Source organism: Ruditapes philippinarum, unplaced genomic scaffold (assembly GCF_026571515.1).
Source record: "Ruditapes philippinarum isolate M1 unplaced genomic scaffold, ASM2657151v2 ctg1964_1_1_1_1, whole genome shotgun sequence".
NCBI lineage: Eukaryota > Metazoa > Mollusca > Bivalvia > Venerida > Veneridae > Ruditapes > Ruditapes philippinarum.
This window is the reverse complement of record NW_026851948.1, coordinates 85663-107494: the sequence shown is the minus strand read 5'-3', so window position 1 is coordinate 107494 and position 21832 is coordinate 85663. Positions and strand designations below refer to the sequence as shown.

General features: G+C 32.6%; 2 protein-coding genes across 2 annotated transcripts; one reads left to right on the top strand and one right to left on the bottom strand.

The window, feature by feature from the left end:
• Positions 1–4955: 4955 nt before the first annotated feature.
• LOC132743881 (streptavidin-V2-like) lies at positions 4956–8038 on the top strand (the record flags this gene model as incomplete). Its single annotated transcript, XM_060732463.1, is given in 3 exon segments — positions 4956–4974; positions 5844–5917; positions 7603–8038. Coding segments are annotated over 3 exon segments (455 nt in total), but the record flags the coding sequence as incomplete, so codon positions are not given.
• Positions 8039–15536: 7498 nt separating this feature from the next.
• On the bottom strand, positions 15537–17351 carry LOC132743892 (streptavidin-V2-like). The gene is made up of 2 exons (XM_060732485.1): positions 17188–17351; positions 15537–16665 (listed from the first exon to the last, which is right to left on the bottom strand). Exons 1-2 carry the CDS (start codon positions 17261–17263, stop codon positions 16298–16300), a joined length of 444 nt encoding a protein of 147 aa, XP_060588468.1. The 5' UTR covers positions 17264–17351; the 3' UTR covers positions 15537–16297.
• Between the last annotated feature and the right edge of the window lie 4481 nt (positions 17352–21832).

The following is a 21832-nucleotide window of genomic DNA, read 5'->3' as shown; positions in this document are numbered from 1 at the left end:
ACCCCTAAAATATGCTTAAAAAACGGGGTGGGGTAAAATGCATTTCAATACCGTCTATTTAACGCAATTAAATGCATCCTTTAAAATAAAAATTCTTAGTGTCCCCACGTCATGGCATTTTAAAATTATTTTGGTTCTGACGTTGTTTTATTACATGTATAGTCAAAGCTGAAATTACTGAACTGCACTGAAATTATGATAAGCATATGAAAATATAAAGGTAACGCTCTTAAAAACGCTAACGATGCTTACTGTTAGGAAGTTGTTTCCAAGAAGATACTAACTTGAAATATTTAGCAGGGAAAACGGGCTAATTTCTTTTTATTAAATGACAGGGCTGGAAATAACTCTTTCTGATTGTTGTTGCTTTTCACTAAAATCGTGCTTAAACTAGCACGAAAATACGGTTTTCAAATTATTGCTCGGTATATTTCAATATATGACCTATGTAGACATTCAATTTCTATTTTTAGGCTTTTGGATCTCAGTGGAGTTTATCTAACAAGGTCATTCCTGACAAAGTTCAATTCTCAAAGAATATAACATTAAAATTGACGTCCGGTAGTTTACCTTTAAGCATTTGTGATGAAAATAACCAATAAAGTGAAAATACTATAATAATAACTGACATACTGAATAACGTATCAGACGAAACATTATCAAATGATAATATGTCAATACTGTTGCAGAAATAAAACCTTTCTCATCAAGTCCCTTACATTATATATGAATCAATTTGATTGATATCCTATGTATGAGGTATGACATTTTGTGAGTAATGTGTTGTTATTTTCTGACATAGGACTACGGGAAATTGTCTCCCTAAGTTTAGTTATAAGCCTATTTCGTTCAAATGTTTACCGGTACCAATCCTTTGGGAGTATTATATAAGAAACAAGTTCGTATGTCAACACGGCAAATACGTATTCTGGAAAATATTGACGTTTGGTGCTCACGCTCCATCTCATTCCTGAACGTTCAACAGTTAGAATTCATGGACATGTAAAGATATTTGAAGTCAGACATGTTTGATATAAAGAAAATAATAAAATTAAAAAAATAAAATAAAATAAAAACAGTAGATAAAGAAAGAAAGAAAGAAAGAAAGAAAGAAAGAAAGAAAGAAAGAAAGAAAGAAAAGAAAGAAAGAAAGAAAGAAAGAAAAATAAGAATGTTCAATTTGAAAATAAAAAAAGTTTTAACAGAAAAGGCTTCTCAAGCAAATGACAATCTTCATGTATATAGAAATAATTATATTGTTACCATATAATATAAAATAGTAGAAAGAAATAAAAAGAATATAAGTGTTACGTTGTTTGACTACTAGATACATTAGTAAAAAAAATTAAATTACTCACTTCATACTTAGTTTATTATTTTTTTAATTGGAATGCATTAATTTTTTAAGGACAGGCACCGATAATATATTTATCTAAGTTATGTCCCCTTTCATACTTAAAATTTCTTGTCTACTTTTTTCGTGAATTTCTCAAAATATATCAAAGAAACCACTTATAACTTGTATTACTTGTTCACTATCGAAAATGAAAGGCATTTCTAAAGAACAGATTATCATGCTATCAAAGCTATTTTTACTAAATCATTTCTTATTTTCTAGACTTCGAATAATTTCCAAAAACTGTAAACGTATTCATCTTGAAATAGTGGTTGACTCTCAAGTCGGCTAAGCATGCCTCCTTTTCTATGTTGCTTTTATTTAGCTATTCAGCACTGGGAAAAGTAAAGTGCGCTGTCCACGGAAAGGTTTCGTTTTCATATAATTAATCGGGGACAGTTAAAGGGCACTGATTGTTAAAGGGACACAACCCTTGTTATTTATTTGTTCGATCAGTGTAAGAGTTATATACCTTTACATAGCTAACAAAATTGTATAGCATTCGCAGATGTGTTTCTTTTTGTAAATGCAGGACGGCATTTCTAATGACTGTTTATGAATATTCTTCGTTCAATGGTTTGTTATCTCTAGCAAAACTTTATGTTTTATAAAAAAAAGTTCCAATTCTGTGTAATATTAATTAATGAACATTGCGGTAATGAATACGGTAGTTCTTATTTACCCCTTCTAATCGACATTGAATACATTTTTGTAATGTTCGTATCGGTGGTATCGATCATTCATGTACTTAAAGAACATTATGAAAACCGAAAGAATTAGTCCCCGATTTTACCGCACAGCAATACCGTACGAGGATAGCTTAAGTTTTAACAGCCCAGCCAAGTGTCTATATAATGCCTGTAGAGGATAGCTAATCTTTTAACAGCCCAGCCCATTGTCTATATAATGCCTGTATAATATGATTGGGTAGGGTATTATTCCATGGAATTTTATACAAGCAACTTTTTAACTTTTAACCATAATCCGCTTGAATCGAAAGTGATCAACCTTTGCCACCAGAATAGACTCAGGACAGCTTGAACATCTGTGCAGTCTGACTCTAAACTTTAGGTAGCTCAGTTTTGTAGTTTGGTATTGAAACTCTAAACTTTTGAATGAGCTATTAAAATTTTAGGCAGGACAAATGTTTTAATTTTAAGCAAGTTAAAAATGAAATTTTTACTTTCTGATTCACATGTATAACTAAAACATCTGAAAGAAAACTCTGAAAGCAAACATCTTTATCAATAATCATTTGTTACTTCATTTTGTTAAATAAAAACTCATAATCCCTAAAGGGCATAAGAGAGAACAAACAAACAAACAATACAACAAATAATAATTCATACATGGCATAAAATTAAAAAAGGAAGATGACTTTATGAAATTTCAGCATTATTGCTTTAACAATCATTGCTAGATTAAGTTAAATATTTCTGTTATCACTACACATTAAAAACGAGAATAAAGATCAACAAGGCAAAGGCAACGTTCACAGAACGCACCTTGAAAATATAAAATACTAGCATAACTAACCAAAATGACATAGTCATAATGACAACAGAAGCTTGCTAACTTCAGACGTTTCCATATTGAAATCTCAAAATTGACAAAAACTACAGACTAAAAATCGGAGGAGCTAATTTCATTTAAAGATCCTGTAACACAATGTTTTATGGTTTTAAATAAAAGAAAATGATGCTCAAATTAAGCTTTATCAATATTGTAGGTTCCAAAAAGCATTATTTATAAAGATATTACCGAATTTAACATTTCATGTAAATAAAGGGAGATAATACAAAATATTTTCTATAAAGGTTAATTCAAATTTTACAATAAGAAATGAATGCATATATTTTTATGATTACATATAATATGCACAAATATTTGCAGTACATATTTTATATATTCTTCGATGTTTGAAAATTGTTTTATTTGCATAATTATATACATGTATATAATTTCACCTAGTGTGGTTTACCACTTTGATGACAACATACAGGATCTTTATTATCAGAAATAGATTGTTTGACAGGTAAACAAAGTGTCATGAATAATTCATGTGATCAAACATGCATAGTGAACATCAAAACAATCTTTAATTGTATGCATACATTTACTTAAAAAACATAATGCGCAACATCTGTTCCAATATGTTACATAATCTTTTCATGATTAGCACAGTTCGGGCGCTAGCAATTCTGTAGCTGTATTCAATGCACTGCGCATATCCAGTTTCGCTGATTGCCAACATTTTGGAACCACAGAGATTACGGGTATGGCGAAGGTTCGATTTGAGTAAATCTGTGACGTCGCTATTATCTTACAATTGTGAATATTTTGCGTTGTATAGCCGGACAACTGTGACCATAGTTTCCGCCCGAATAATGCCGATATCACGCCTATAAAGGTGCTTTAACTTATTGGTTATGTAAAGATGTGCGAATGACAGAAGGCAATATGCTGTTACTTATATACTGTTAAGGTGTATTGAGTTCAGCCTTGACTTTCGAATATGATCAAATAAAAAGGAAACAAATTGCTTGCATATTCTAGCGGCAACATGTTACATCATTGCGACAAGTAAATTCTTGCCGTCACAATTGTATATCCGACCAATTGTCGAACCTTGCCGATATCACGCTAAATATTGCTCAGATATATTTTGTTGACAGCATGTTCTATCGGTGGGACCAGTACAAAGCAAGATCAGCTAGTTCACCTGATCAGTCCTCGCTTATCACTGTTTAGTTAGTATAATCAATGATAATAATAATAATAATAATAACTGGTTATGTCCTGATTGAAAAATGGACCAGTCCAATTAAGTTTGTTTGCATATTAACATATTTAGGATTAATAAGAGTTAACTTGTGTTATTTTGTGAAGTGTTGCGTTATTTTGTGTGGTGTTGTGTTATTTTGTGATGTGTTGTGTTATTTTGTGATGTGTTGTGTTATTTTGTCAGATGTTGTGTTATTTTGTGAGGCGTTATTTTGTGAGGTGTTATGTTATTTTGTCAGATGTTGTTTTACTTTGTGAGTGGCTTTGTTATTTTGTCAGGTGTTGTGTTATTTTGTGAGGTGTTATTTGTGAAGTATTGTGTTATTTTGTCAGGTGGTGTGTTATTTTGTGATTGGCAGTGTTATTTTGTGAGGTGTTGTGTTATTTTGTAAGGTCTTGTGTTATTTTGTGAGTTGCTATGTTATTTGTGATGTGTTGTGTTTTTTTGTTAGGTGTTAAGTTATTATGTGTGATATTGTGTTATTTTGTCAGGGGTTGTGTTATTTCATTGATACGAACTGCAGATACACGTACATGTAAGTATAGTCAGATAATATAATCTACTTACTACAATTTGCAAATTTCGACGTAAGAGCTACGTTAAGCGTGAACCGAACTGTAAGTTTTCCTTTGGTGTAACAAAACGTCCGCCTTGAAAAACAAATAAACGTTAACCAGATGAATAATCCCCTTACCTCTTGTAGGCGTTGCATGCGGTTTGATTATTTATAAAATAACGTATAGATTAAGTGAAGCAGATGTAGCTCTGTTACAGAGAGATATTCAATCATGAAGTAAGTAAATTGTATCTTTTGTTTAATTTCTGTTTTACGTTCTCTCTTCTTAAAAGCATTATTAGAATGCAAAGACCGTGAATGTGTTAAAACCTGCTAAATCAGGTATTTGTCTTTCTTAGAAAATACTTGAGGTCAAGTCTAGAAAAAGCATTTGGAAATCAATAAGATAAACAATGTTACATTTGTCTTTCAAAATCGTAACCGGAACATGCATATTTCATGGAATTCACATATCTCATGACACTTGCATATCTCACGGAATGCTTATATTTCGTGAAACTGGCATATCTCAGAGAACTTGCATATCTGATGGAATTCGTATATTTCAAAAATCTTGCATATCTCACGGACAATGCAAATCTTATGGAATTTTGCCCGTCTCAAAGAACTTCTCATGGAATTTGCATATTTTTTTTGGAATTTGCGTATTTGGTGAGACTCGCATCTCACATGACATCTGTATGGTCTATTTTACGTGACCCATAAATTAAAACAATTGGAAAGATTTTACAATCATGTTTTCTATATGTTTCTGTATATACCTGGCATTACCTTAATATATTGTTTACTGTAAAGTCAGATTCCTACTTAATGCTCCTTTAAAGGCGGCATAATTATAATTATTTCAAAATAAATCGCAGCAAATACCACATGGTGTTTTTTTTTGTTGTTGTTGTGGTCTTTTAGTTGTTGTTGTTTGTTTGTTTGTTTGTTTGTTTGTTTGTTTGTTTGTTTGTTTGTTTGTTTGTTTGTTTTAGTGTAGGAGGGGAGGGTTGTGGTAAGGTTGCTGATTTTTTTATCCATCACAGCTTTTAAATTGATAAATGAATATATGAAAATTCTTTGCTTTTCACTTATCTTTACAGAATACAAATAACAGTTGCCATCTGCATCATATATATAACGCTGATAGGTTTAGCTGACGCGAAACGCAAAAAGGGTATGCAGTTAGATATTTTCAAACTTGGTAATATATGAAAAATAGTTCTTTAAAATATTATATTATGATATGTAAGATGTGTATTCTTTTGGATCCGTTGTTTTCTATGAACAAGGCTAGAGATATCTTTCTTAAATTAAACAAATTGACCAAACAAGTAAATAAGACATTTTCTAATTTGATGAGACATAAAACACAATGCATAAGTCCTAGAAAATATTAGCCATCTTCCAACGTATACAATATATGCACCTGTCTCTTTTGTCTGAAAAGAACATAAACCATTATATTTCCTCCATAGTACTCATCATTCCTTTGAGCTGCATGCTTCTTTAAAAAGACCTTACCACCTAAAAAGGAACCGTGAAGCAGTTAAGTTTTTTCGTCACAACGAAATCTGCTGTGTATTTAAGATAGTTTGAAATTGGGTAATTGTAACTCAAACTTTAGTGGTTTGCGCCCTGGGAAATGGCTACCTGGCATATATGTCAAAAGAGTTGTTTTTATTACTTTGTTAAGTATTCTAATAATAATAAAATGCATGAACATAAACTTAAGCTAAATTTTGTATTACAAAAACTTTGATTTTTTCCGTAAATGCATAGACCTTTAATTGTGATTTCAACATTTTATGTTTGATAATTAAAAAATGTTTTGAACTTTGTTAATATATAGCTCTAAATATATTTCAATCTTAAGTTTAAGTAAATATCCGGTCCCAATCTTTATCTTTTTCAGAAGAATATACTTTCGGGGTCCGTTGTCATTCGTGAATTAGGTTTGAGATATCGTTTTCCAATGAAACAAATTGATACAGCAAGCAAACACGAATGATTTATTTGATTTATTAATAACATAAAATCAATAACTATATTTGACTAATAGAAAACCTTTGCCATTTCCCAACATATGCATTTAATGTATTCGCCTGTCTCTATTGTTTTGAAAGGACAGGAAATTTTTTCTAAAAAAATAATTAACAACATTCGTAATCATTGGATTTTAATCATCACACAGAACATGTTATATTAACAAAATATACAAACAACGGTTTTCACTTAGCATGTGTCATAAAACATAAACGACTAATAATTTGACACGATTATATAATAAGTATTGAATATTTACTTCTGCCCACTAGATTGTCATTTTGCACAAGATTTAAATCAAAATCAATGATACTATTTCTTACATTAGCATACATACATTTGACAATATACATAGAAAAAGGACACATATACAAATTTTATCTGTATGAAAGAGAATGCAATCAACTTACATTGATTAAAAAAAAATCAGATATAAACATGTCATCAAGATATATTTATATATACTTTTGGTGGATATTCACCTCCATACATATATGCTCGAATTACGTATGTTTGCGCAACTTTTGCGTAGCCATTTTACGTTAGACGTAATATTTTTCATGCGTCATTTTCCCGCGCTTCGTGAAAACAGTCGAAATTTACTAATTTACATTCTGCCAGTGAATATGATATCATATTGAATGACTAGTCAATAATTGTTAAATATGTTCAATCTTCTACTCAAAAAAGTTATACCATAAAAACTTTACAGTAAGTGATAATAAATAGTATGTTTGGAATATTATCAAAGCATATAATTCAAAGGGTATTGCATTGGTACAGAAGCAGCATACTACATTGTTTTTCTTTTCACAGATGATTGTGGTGTTGCAGGAACATGGAAGAACCAGCTTTGGTCAAAGGTGACATTTTCTTGTAAAAATGGTCAGATAACCGGCAAATACAACTCGGCTGTTGGAAATGCGGAGGATTACTATTCGTTGACAGGGCGATACACGCGTGCAGGGACTGATGACAATGCTGTGGTACTTGGCTGGGTTGTATCCTGGAATAATGAAGTGTTTGGAAATTCAAATTCATCGACATCTTGGTCGGGTATCTATTATCCGGATGAAAGAATCATCCGAACACAGTGGCTGTTGACAAGATTTAAAGCACGCAACGACTACTGGGAAACTACGATGGTTAATCATGACGAATTTTCGCCAATCAAATGAATTATAACTGTAATGTTTCAATTACTAATTAAATTGCTTAGAATCTGTGTAAATATATAAAACGCTAAACATTGTATCTGTCTTCTTTACTCATAAATTCCTAGTCAAACAATATATGCCAAATTATTAATTACTGTAATTACTGTAAAAAATCTGCCGTGATTCACGACTTAATTACATTTAATAAGAATCCCTGACGTCATAAACTTGACAATCCGCAAAACAACTTGCTATCAATGTGATTTTCATTTTAATGTTCTAAAAGGCCTATCACCATGGGTTGTGTGAGCTTGACTGTATGCCCTGAAGCAATCACCTTAGATTTTTTGGCAAAAAATAAAATAAATAAATACATAGAAATAAAACAAACAAAAAAACAAGGCCTATAACTGTTAGTTGTGTTAGCTTCACCGTTTACCCGGAGGACATCAGCTTGGGTTATATTGCGACTAGAACTCTCTAAAAAGCCTATCACTGTGGGTTTTGGGCGGAGGCTACACGAATAACCGTAAGATCTTTTGCGATAATACCCTCTAAAAAGTATCCGTGGGTTGCATGAACGTAACCGTTTTCCCTGAGATTATTACAGTGGGTTGAAGTGAGTTAGAACCTCCTTAAAGTCTATCACCGTGGGTTGAGTAATCTTGATTGTATTCCTTGAGGCTTTCACCATGGGTTTAATTTTAATTAGAGCCTTAATAAAGACTTTCACTGTGGTTGTATGAACTGGACCATTCCACGAGGCAATTAAAGGAGGTTATCTGCAAAAACAAGTCTAAAAGGCCTGTCGTGCGTTTGGTAAGTTTGACAGTATTTCCAGGGGCCAAAACCGTGGGTTTTATTGCGATAACAACCCTACTGTGGGTTGTGTAAGCTAGACCGTGTTTGCTATCACTTTTTTCTTAAAGGCGATAAGAGCATTCTATATAAAATGTATAGACTTTCCTTTTAAAAATGCACCATTCGTGGAAAAAACTGCACTAAAATATAATTTAGTGGTTTGTGACAAAAACGCACTCATAAAATGTTCTTACAAGGTTTCGCGTCATTCAGAGTAAGCCATTATTTTGTACAGTTGTGGAAGGTCTTCCTTACACAACATGAATTTCAAAGATCTAGTTCCAGAACTATGCCCGTGAGATTTCCGCATGGCATGTTTGTTTTTGGTACCAGCTTTTTGGTCTTTCTCTTTATAAAATGTATAAAATTAAGTAAAATGCACCATATCGTGAAAAAACCTCTGTGTTTTGTTACAAGAACGCACCTATCAAACATTCTTTCAGAGTTTCACGTCATCAAGAATAAGCCATTTTAAAATGAACTTTGTTTTTTAAAAAAAATGTATTTGATCCAGTATGTTGTATTTGTATAAATCATTTTCTTCACAGCAATATGAGTGTCAAAGCTCTAAGGCAAGGATAATGTTAGCAGGAGCCCGCGTAAAATGGTCGCTCTTTGGACCGGTGATTATTTATTTGAGTACTCGTATATAAAGCCTGAGAAATATCGAAATAAAGATTACATTTCAAGTAAAAACATTTTATAGACCGTTTGTCAGATTCAATTTTGTACACCTTTGGAGAGCACAATATAAGGACTAAAGTACTAACACAAGTTATATGTCCGAGAGATCTCCGCATGGCATGTTCGTTAGGAAACGTCTATTTGTTTCTCTCTACAAAGTGTATACATGTAATGTATTACTCAATTTTGTACAACTTTGGATGGTCATCTTGGCTCATGATGATCGGCTAAGCCTTAACCCAAGAAATATGTCCCTGAGATTTCCGTGTGGGATGGTTGTTTTTCAAGACCTGCAAGTTGTTCTTTACCAAAACGCACTCAAAAAACATTCTTACAGGGTTCCACGTCATTCAGATTTAGCCATTTTAAAATGAACACTGCGTACTAAAGTTATCTGATCCAATAGATTGTATTACTATAGAAGATTTTCTTCACAGCAATATGAGTGTCAAAGCTCTAAGGCAAGGACAATGTAAGCAGGAGGCCTGCGTAAAATTATCGCTTTTAGACCGGTGATTATTTCTTTGAGTACATAAAGCCTAAGAAATTCCTTCAAAATTACCACTTTTCTAGGGAGAACATTTAATGTTTTCGTTTCAGATTCAATTTTGTACAACTGTAGAGTGTCTTCTTTGCACAATATGAGGACTAAAGCCCTAACACAAGCAACATGGCACGGTCGTTTTGTAAGGCCTATTTTTTTCTTTCTCTATATGAAGTGTATACATTTTCGTAAAAAAACACCATATTTTCGAGCATACAGTTAAGACATTATTTGTCCGATTTCGTTGCGAATTCGATTTTGTACAACTTTATAAGGTCTTCTTTGAATATTAGTATTGTCAAAGCCCTAACCAAAGAAATATGTCCGAGAAAATTCCGCATGACATGGTCGTTTTTGGTAACGGCTATTCGTTCTTTTTCTATATAAAGTATATAGATTTTCGTAAAAAGCACCATATTGTCGAGCATACTGCAAAAACACCATTGGTCCGATTTCGCTGCGGAATAGATTTTGTACAACTTTGGAGGGTCTTCTTTGCACATTTTGATTGTCAAACCACTAAGCCAAGAAATATGTCCGAAAGATTTCCACATGGCATTGTTGTTTTTGGTAAGGTCTATTTGTTCTTTTTCTATGTAAATTATATAAATTTTCGTAAAAAACACCATATTCTGGAGCATACGTATAAGACACCATTGGTCCGATTTTGATAAGAATTCGATTTTGTACAACTTTGGAGGATCTTCTTTGCACATTATGATTGTCAAAGCCCTAACCAAAGAAACATGTCCAAGAGATTTCCGCATGGCATAGTCGTTTTTGATAAGGGCTATTTATTTTTTCTCCATATAAAGTGTTAAATTTTCGTGAAATGCAATATATTCCCTTGCATACTGCAAAAACACCATTCGTCCGATTTTGATGCAGATTCGATTGTGTACAACTTTAGAGGGTCTTCTTTACACATTATGCTTGTCAAAGCACTAACCCAAGAAATATGTCCGAGAGATTTCTGCATGGCATTGTTGTTTTTGGTAACGTCATTTTGTTCTTTTTCTATGTAAATTATATAAATTTTCGTAAAAAAACACCATATTCTCGATCAAACTTATAAGACACCATTGGTCTGATTTTGATAAGAATGCGATTTTGTACAACTTTAGAGGGTTTACTTTGCACATTATGATTGTCAAAGCCCTAACCAAGAAATATGTCTGAGAGACTTCCGCATGGTATAGTCGTTTTTGGTCAGGGCTATTTATACTTTCTCTATATAAAGTGTATACATTTTCGTAAAAATCAGCATATTCTCGAGCATACTGCAAAGACACCATCGGACCGATTTCGCTGCGGATTCGATTTTGTACAACTTTGGATGGTCTTCATTGCACATTATGCTTGTCCAAGCACTAACTCAAGAAATTTGTCCGAGAGATTTCTGCATGGCATTGTTGTTTTTGGTAACGTCATTTTGTTCTTTTTCTATATAAATTATATAACTTTTCGTAAAAAGCACCATATTCTCGAGGATACTTATAAGACACTATTGGTCCGATTGTGATTAGGATTCGATTTTGTACAACTTTAGAGGATCTACTTTGCACATTATGATTGTCAAAGCCCTAGCCAAAAAAATATGTCCGAGAGATTCCCGCATGGCATAGTCGTTTTTGATAAGGGCTCTATATTTTTGCTCTATATAAAGTGTATAAATTTTCATGAAATGCAATATATTCCCTTGCATACGGCAAAAACACCATTCGTCAGATTTTGATGCAGATTCGATTGTATACAATTTTAGAAGGTCTTCTTTGAACATTATGATTGTAAAAGCACTTACGCAAGAAATATGTCCGAAAGATTTCCGCATGGCATAGTCGTTTTTAGTAACACCACTTTGTTCTTTTTCTATGTAAATTATATAAATTTTCGTAAAAAGCACCATATTGTAGAGCATACTTATAAGACACCATTGGTCCGGTTTTGATAAAGATTCGATTTTTTACAACTTTGGAGGGTCTACTTTGCACATTATGATCGTCAAAGCCCTAACCAAAGAAATATGTCGGAGAAATTTCCGCATGGCATAGTCGTTTTTTTTAAGGGCTATTTATTCTTTCTTTATATAAAGTGTATAAATTTTCGTCAAATGCAATATGTTCCCGACCATACTGCAAAAACACCATTTGTCCGATTTTGATGCAGATTGGATTTTGTACAACTTTGGAGGGTATACTTTGCACATTATGATTGTCAAAGCACTAACCCAAGAAATATGTCCGTGAGATTTCCGCATGGCATTGTTGTTATTGGTAACGTCAATATGTTCTTTTTCTATAAAATTATATAAATTTTCGTAAAAAAAAACATATTCTCGAGCATACTTATCAGACACCATTGGTCCGATTTTGATTAGGATTCGATTTTGTACAACTTTGAAGTGTGTAATTTGCACATTATGATTGCCAAAGCCCTAACCAAAGAATTATGTCCGAAAGATTTCCGCATGGTATAGTAGTTTTTGGTCAGGGCTATTTATTCTTTCTCTATATAAAGTGTATAAATTTTCGTATAAATCACCACATTCTCAAGCATACTGCAAAGACACCATCGGTCCGATTTCGCTGCAGATTGGATTTTGTACAACTTTAGAGGGTCTTATTTGCACATTATGATTGTCAAAGCATTTACCCAAGAAATATGTCCGAGAGATTTCCGCATGGCATAGTTGTTTTTGGTAACGGCATTTTGTTCTTTTTCTATGTAAATTATATAAGTTTTCGTAAAAAGCACCATATTCTCGAGCATACTTATAAGACACCATTGGTCCGACTTTGATTAAGATTCGATTTTGTACAACTTTGGAGGGTTAGTTCTTTGCACATTATGATTGTCAAAGCCCTAACCAAAGAAATATGTCGGAGAGATTTCCGCATGGCATAGTCGTTTTTGGTGAGGAGTATTTTATTCTTTCTCTATATAAAGTGTATAAATTTTCGTAAAATGCACCTTTTTCCCGAGCATATTGCAAGAACAACATTCGTCCGATTTCATTGCGGAATCGATTTTGTATAATTTTTTAGGGTCTTCTTTGCATTTTATGATCGTCAAAGATCTAACCTAAGAAATATGTCCGAGAGATTTTGGCATGGCATAGTCGAGTTTTATAACGGCTATTCGTTTTTTTATATAAAATGTATAAATTTTCGTGAAAAGCACCATAATCTCGAGCATACTGCAGAGATACCATTCGTCCGCTTTCGCTGCGGATTGGATTTTGTACAACTTTGGATGGTCTTCTATGCACATTATGATTGTCAAAGCACTAACCCAAGAAATATGTCCGAGAGATTTCCGCATGGCATTGTTGTTTTTGGTAACGTCAATTTGTTCTTTTTCTATGTAAATTATATAAATATTCGTAAAAAGCACCATATTCTCGAGCATACTTATAAGACACCATTGGTCCGATTTTGATTATGATTCGATTTTGTACAACTTTGGAGGGTTTACTTTGCACATTATGCTTGCCAAAGCCATAACCAAAGAAATATGTCCGACAGATTTCCGCATGGTAAAGTAGTTTTTGGTCAGGGCTATTTATTCTTTCTCTAGTATATAAAGTGTATAAATTTTCGTAAAAATCAGCATATTCTCGAGCATACTGCAAAGACACCATCTGTCCGATTTTGCTGCGGATTCGATTTTGTATAACTTTGGATGGTCTTCTTTGCACATAATGATTGTTAAAGCACTTACGCAAGAAATATGTCCGAGAGATTTCCGCATGGCATAGTCGTTTTTAGTAACATCACTTTGTTCTTTTTCTATGTAAATTATATAAATTTTCGTAAAAAGCACCATATTCTAGAGCATACTTATAAGACACCATTGGTCCGTTTTTGATTAATATTCGATTTTGTACAACTTTGGAGGGTCTTCTGTGCACATTTTGATCGCAAGCCCTAACCAAAGAAATATGTCCGAGAGATTTCCGCATGGTATAGTCGTTTTTGGTCAGGGCTATATATTTTCTTTCTGTATATAAAATCTATAAATTTTCGTAAAAATCACCATATTCTCGAGCATACTGCAAAGACACCATCTGTCCGATTTCGCTGCGGATTGGATTTTGTACAACTTTGGAGGGTCTTCTTTGCACATTATGATTGTCAAAGCACTAACCCAAGAAATATGCCGAGAGATTTCTGCATGGCATTTTTGTTCTTGGTAACGTCATTTTGTTCTTTTTCTATGTAAATTATATAAATATTCGTAAAAAGCACTATATTCTGGAGCATACTTATAAGACACCATTGGTCCGATTTTGATTAGGATTCGATTTTGTACAATTTTCAAGGGTCTTCTTGCATATTATGATTGTCAAAGCTCTAACCAAAGAAATATTTCCGAGAGATTTCCGCATGTCATAGTCGTTTTTGGTAAGGGCTATATATTCTTTCTCTATATAAAATCTATAAATTTTTGCAAAATGCACTATATTCCCGAGCATACTGCAAAGGCACCATTCGTCCGATTTTGATGCGGATTCGATTTTGTACAACTTTGGAGGGTGTTCTTTGCTCATTTTGATCATCAAAGCCCTAACCCAAGCAATATTTCCAGGAAATTTCCGCGTGGCTTCTTGATTTTTCTGGACTTGCCATTTGTTCTTTATCTATACAAAGTCTGTATATTAAATTTTCGCAAAAAACACAATACATGTATTATCGAGCTTTCTATTAAGAAACCATATGTCCGATTTCGTTGCAGATTCAATTTTGTACGACTTTGTATTGTCATCTTGGCTCATGATGATCGTCAAAGCCTTAACCCAAGAAATATGTCCGGGAGATTTCCGCGTGGGATGGTCGTTTTTCAAGACCTGCAAGTTGTTCTTTACCTACATAAATTGTAAAGAATTTCGAAAAATATATTATTTTCTCGAGTCGACTGTACATAAATAAGAAAGATTTGACAATCTAAGTTAAATTCATTTTTTTTTTACCTCGAACAGTCAATGTCATTAAAAGGTCAAGGTGATATTTGAATTACTCAACATGCTGTTTTTGTAATAAATGTTCTTTTGTCTAAGTGAAAACAAAGGTAAAGCCAATTATAGCAAAATATAATAAAGCAAAATGCACTATTTCATTTTAGCATCGTCACTAGAGTGTTAAATCGCTGTAAATAATGTCTACTTCAAGGTCTTTGTCGGAAAGAATGCTGTGTGTGATTATGAAGACAAAACATTCAAAGACAATACACAAAAAGAAAAAAGAAAAACAAATAGGTAAAATAGTCACCGCCTAGCGGGAGTCACGCTCGACTTCTTATTACTAATATCAGGAAGAATATTATAGAAACGTGTTCTCCTAGAAAACATAATTTTATAGTAAAATAATCAAATTCAGATTTCATAGTGCTCTTATTCTGAGAATGAATCAAATCCATTAACAAATAACAAAGTAATGACAAGTTAATGAAATATAAATAATTTGACATTGACGGTCAATGTCACATAAATAAATGAAACAATAAAAGGTGATTTCTTTCTTCTTTATTGTCATTATCTATTAAGTGGCTTGACTTCTTATTTCTTGGAAGGCAAATGAAAAATGAAAATCATACACTCTTAAAAGACGATGAAAGAATATCTCTTTCGCATGTAAAAAATCAACTGCAACTTTTCGTCCCTTTCCGTTAAATACGTATAACGACTCCCGGTATTTGGCCAGATGCCCAAAATGATAAGAGTATAATACTATTATTTGTGTAAAGTTGTTTCGTTATTATAAACGTTTTATGTACAAGTACTTAAAGTACTTTTATAACTGTGTTACAAATATTTTACTTTCATACTTAAATTATAAACAATACATGTCACTTGAAAGCAAAGTTTGTATTGTAATATAGCAAATACAGAGCATAGAGATACAGTTAAGGATTTATTTATCCATTTGATTGCCAATAAAACCGAATTGTTAAAACATAAATAATAAAAAGGCCTTTAAGCTGTTACTTTTTATGAAATTGTTGAAAACCCTTTCCCGATCATAAGGCGTATATAATTGATTACTAGTAAGTACAGAATTCCGTTTTGAGGCATTTTATCATATTAATTAAGAAGACGACGAAGGCGGATACGCTTAACAGTGATAAATCATGTGAGAACACAATATAAAGATGCAAATTCACGCTGCAAAATTGCAATATAACATGCTTTTCCGCGATTGAGAATCCTTCTGTGTTGACTTTTCCATAGTTTAACATTACCATTTATCATTAATATAATTTATATAATTTATCTTATACGCTTAAACTCGTCATGATTCACAAAAGACGTTTCCCAATTATCCTTGCGTTCTTTAAATCTGGTCAAAATCCACTGTGTTCGGATAATTCCGTCTTCCGGATAATAAATTCCCGACCATGCTGTCGCTGAATGGGAGTTTCCAAATTTCTTGTTATTCCAGGAGACAACCCAGCCAAGTTCTACCACGTCGTTTTTCGGACCCGAAAGTGTGTATCTTCCGGACAAGAGATAGTAGTCCTCAGCGTGGCCTACAGCTGAGTTGTATTTGCCATCAAGCTGACCGTCCTTGCAGGTGAAGGTCACATTAGAACCTAACTGATTTCTCCAAGTTCCAGCGATACCACAGTCGCACCCATCTGTTGATAAAAAAGAAGATTCGTGTTCACAATGTTACAAAAATCTGATTATTTCTTTGCATGAAAGTATTAATACTCACATCACAAGTATTAATACATTACACAAATAAAATCTTATTTGCAGTCTAAAAACAGCTTCGGTGATTAACATTCTACTACAGAAACTGCACCTATAACAACTATGATCCTTTTAAGAACGCTCGATTACACTTGCATTTGAGAACAAACCCCTTTAAAAAATTTACAATTTCCGCTCGCTTACAAAATCCGCGAACAAATAACGAATTCCCATTTCTTTCAATAGTTTAAAACTCACCACTACTCCAGCTTTTCATTAGAAAACGTACACTTTTATAATAAGTCATTAGCATTGACGTATAAACAATATGATATTCTAGAGAAAAAATAGCACTCGCTTACAGCAAACATTGGTAAACATAGATATTTTTTCTACAAGGTTTTTATTTCATTCCATCGTTTAAATTACTCATTGTATAAGAAATGTATGAATAGTTTACAAACCTTCTGCCGAACAAAATGTTTCTGCAAAGCATGTCTGCCACAAAACTGCAACTAGAAGTACAATTACTATGAACATTCTCACAAAACATAAACTTCGTCGTACAAACAAGTGAACTGTACACTTCCACAAATAATCTATGAGAGTTACTTATGAAACCGAAAGTACACCGATTTATGACGTAGTTATTTTAATAGCAATGTGATGATTTATCACATGACTAGTGCATGCATTGTTTGTGTTTGTCGTTGTTACTCATACATAAAAAAGAAACCAGTGTATTTTGAGCCATTCCATCTGTGTTTAAATTGTAGAATTAACCTACTACTTCTTATGAAGAACGAAATGACATATCAACAAAATAATAATATTATGTTCATGTACTTAGTACATTAATGCATATTTCGATGATATTGAACTTTATATATACTTTTTATCAATGAAGCTTGGCGCGGACCCATGATGAGGTTTATGGGGCATGCATGGACCCTTCTTAGATGAAACTCGACATAAAAAAAAACTTGTAAAAACACTCAAAAATTGAACTCGTGACCAGTAAAGTAAAGTAAACCTTTCTGTAATGTGCATACACTTTACATGTATTCAGGCCTTTTAGACGATAACTTGCTTGATACATTTGCTTGTTATTGATAAAAAGATAACACGTTCCATTTAATCGATCACATAAAAGGTCTCACTTAACTGAAATAAAGATCGATTTAATATATATTTGTTTGGTTGAACAATGAACGGGATATCTTTTGAATTCAGTTTTAAAATTTCGCCAGACTAAAGGTTTGCTCATTTATAGTATTAAGACAATATAATATAATTCACTGAGTCAAATAAGTTATAAATCTGACGAAATAATAATAATTTCGTTTATGAAGTTTTTAAATTTATTTTTACTGTAATTTCTCTTTATCGATAAACTTCTTATTTTGCTTATTTTGCGTTAGGGAGTGAATTCAACTATTACCCAAGTTTGTTAAGTTTATTACTATTTGTTATTAGTATGATTTGCAGAAGAAATTGAAAATTTGATAATAGTAATAGGAGTTGAGGTAAAGTATACTAAATCGCTATTGAAAATTTTCAAAAGTGTTTTGTAAAGATGAATATTTGTAAGTTTCGAGCGGTTAAAGTTATAAATTGAAAATATATTCGGATTGTTATATTTTTTAGTAGTTTTTTTTAATTAATAAAACTAATGTTGTAAAACGTTACGGCACGTCTATGAAAATAAAATGATAACAATCCAGATAATTATGTTGACTGTTATGTTTTTGTTTTTTTTTTTTGTTTTTTTGTTGTTGTTGTTGTTGGTTTTTCTTTCTTCTTTATTATTCATTTTTAATTCTTGTTTCTTTCTTAGACAAAGTGAGCCTAAACCATTTTTTCCAAAAACATGGTTTCCCTTGCGTTTTAAAAGTAGCGACGCATATTCTTATACCACAGCAGCTTATCATGCATTAAATGCCATTCTTCACAATAATTTCAAAAAACAATGTAATTGTATTAGGATCTAACACCGGCTGCCTGTAGAGACCGGAATATCTAGCTCGAGGGTAACTGTTTACGGCGGTAATGAGGCTCTGCCAAGTTTCCGCTCAACAGTTACCCGAGAATGAGATATTCCTGTCTGTGATGACGGCCCGTGTTTTATTATTACAAATAAATGATATTTCAAAAGGTAATTACGAAAACAAATAATATTATTTTCATTGAGCACGGTTTCTTATAATAGCATATAAATTTACAACTTCATTTAAAATGGCACAATGTCGCCATCCTAAGAACGAAATTCATACATATTTAGTTTATCTCCCCTCAACACGAGGGCATGGATTTTACAGCTCGTGCAGAAATAGTGATTAAATGCAAATTCAAAACGATTTATAAATATTTTTTTTTGAATATATAGATTTATAAAGGTAGTTTCTCTATGCCGGCGAAGAGAAATAAACAAAACAAAGATTCCAAACGGAAAGAGAAGAGACAAGAAATGTCTCCATTGTTTGAAGATACAATTACACACGAATCGAGTGATCTGTATTTTATTCATATGATTGTAAGGCTCTTCTGAAAAAATCCATGTACTTGTGTTGTTTGTGTTTATATATTGTGTACTTGCTATAAACATGTATTTGTTTAATGCAATAAAATTTTGAAGTTGAAATATAAGGCGCATGGAAATGACGTCATTTAAAACACGCGACTTATTTTGCACGTGTGTACAAGACATGTTTTTCTAGCACTGTATAAACAGTAGATAATCCTGTCTGGTTTCCTTAAGTGACAAAAATCTCTTTTTTCTACCCTAAACCATATGGTACTGGTCCGCTCTTTAATTGTAACGATTTTAAACTTTCATGACAATATCGAGAGAGTGGCACAAGATTAACGGTCAAGCCATAGACACATGATTTAAATGGTAAAAGTACAGTTAGACTAGTATGCATATTGAAAACATGTATTTATCATTTGAATTTATCATGGAAAAAAAGAATTAAATAACAGGACACGTGAAAAACACAACAAACACGACGGAGTTTATTAAAAAGGTAAGTTTATGTGTCTAGTTTTAGTGTTTTGTGTAAGACTATAGGTAGAAATATATCGCAAACAAGTTTATTCAACGAACTGTACCGGTAAAAAGCTGGAAATCATCACGTAAACGTATGCTTACGGGGAAAGTGTGTGTGGACACACTCGTGTTAATGAACTTCATTTTGGGAAAGGTAAACATTTATAAAACACTACCGTTTTGTATGAAATATTTGAAGTTATATTTATAATGATCAGCATGGTATTACATTGTGATAAGCTAAGCAGAGAAATGAAAAGGTTAAAAGTGATATTTGTTTTTCAAATTGTGGACTGTTTTTCACAGACTGTCAGTGATAGGGTAATGTTACAGTTAAATCCCTTGTCTCTATATAAAATATTTGTCCCTATATTTTTGTCAAATTGCTTGTGTAAGTTAATTACACTTTATATGAACATACCCAAGTGTGTCGGACCCCTTTTGTCTGTTCGTCTTTAAAACTCTTTTCTGGAGAATAATTTAAAAGGTATGGAAGGATTTTGATTGCAATTTTACAAAATCAGTGACGGAGACCAATAAGTGGTAGTGCAGTGTGCAAGAACCATAAAACTGAACATATATTTTAAAGTGGCTTGGTCTACAATGGGTACATTTTCCTTGAGTATTTAAAATACTGATAAAAACAATTGAAATGTATCATTTAGATATTCAAATGAAAATGTGCTTGAAAAAATATGTTGATAACATTTAAAATGATTTAGTATGAGCATTTATGTGATTAATAATAATATTTTGTTCTAGAACGTTATTACCCAATAGAAAACAACGCATGTGATATCGAATCATCTGTACACCTGGAAATAAGTTAAACACACTCCGGAAAATTGGTTGTGATTGAAAGCATGATTGAGCTAGAAAATAGTAATTTGATAAGTAGCGATGATTCATACACCAGTAAATTTATGAGTTTAGTTTATTCTTAACCAAATTATTGAAGCATAAGCAAATGCGTTTTCTTTTGCTTCCTCGGTAAACCCTAAAGTAATACAGGCTCCCCGTCGCGAGCCGGCATAAGAATGGTTTACAGTGAAAAAGAGTCATTTTTCGTTGACGTGCCAATTATGTAACGCTATCATTATCACGCTTTAACATACGGTATTATACAAGTGTATCATGGCTTTATGTATACATTTAACGTTAACATGGTAAATACAACACACTCCCAATCGTGCATCTTTAGATAACAATTTCAAATATACAATGTATGAATTCCAAATAAGATTTTGAAATCATAAAGAGAATTTTGAAATCTAAATAAGAATAGAAAGTAACAGGCGGATATCCCCTTCCAGAATACCACTTCCCACCATCTTGTTTCGCAGTAAGATGTTTGACCCGAAGATATCCGAATGAACCAAACATAATTGTATGACCACTCAGCGCTTTGTCGAATGCACCAATATCATTTTGTTGACTAAGCGTTGACTGAACAACTTTATCACAGAACATCATGTTTTATTAGCAGGACCACCGAACAGTATATCATCTGAACTTGATATAATGACGGTATCGGACAACAGTTTGTGTTACTTCTGAACATAATGACCTCTTCGCCGAACAACATATCATTGCAACTGGAAATAATGAAAGTATCACACAACAATACACTGACTCAGCTAAACAAAATGATAGTACCATTCAGCTGTTTATTTTCATGGTAAAACATAATGAGAAGAGCACCAAACGGCATATTATGATAACTGAACATAATAACTGTAGCACCCCACATCATATCTTTTTAATTCAACATAATTTTGTTACCACATGCCTGTTTGTTTTTAGAGCTCAACATAACAACTAATGCATCCGACAATACATTGACTTGGCTTAATAAAATATAATCAGCACACAACATAACACTCAAATAACTGAGCACATTGAGATTTCCAACTAGCATTTTGGAATTTTGACCCAGTACATTTATCTCGGTCTCAACAGAACGTATTTAACCAGGTATATCAGTCATTCTAAACATAAAACTGCCCAAGCGTTTAATAGCTTGACGTGTTATATCATTTTTAGTTGGGACGTAGTCCCAA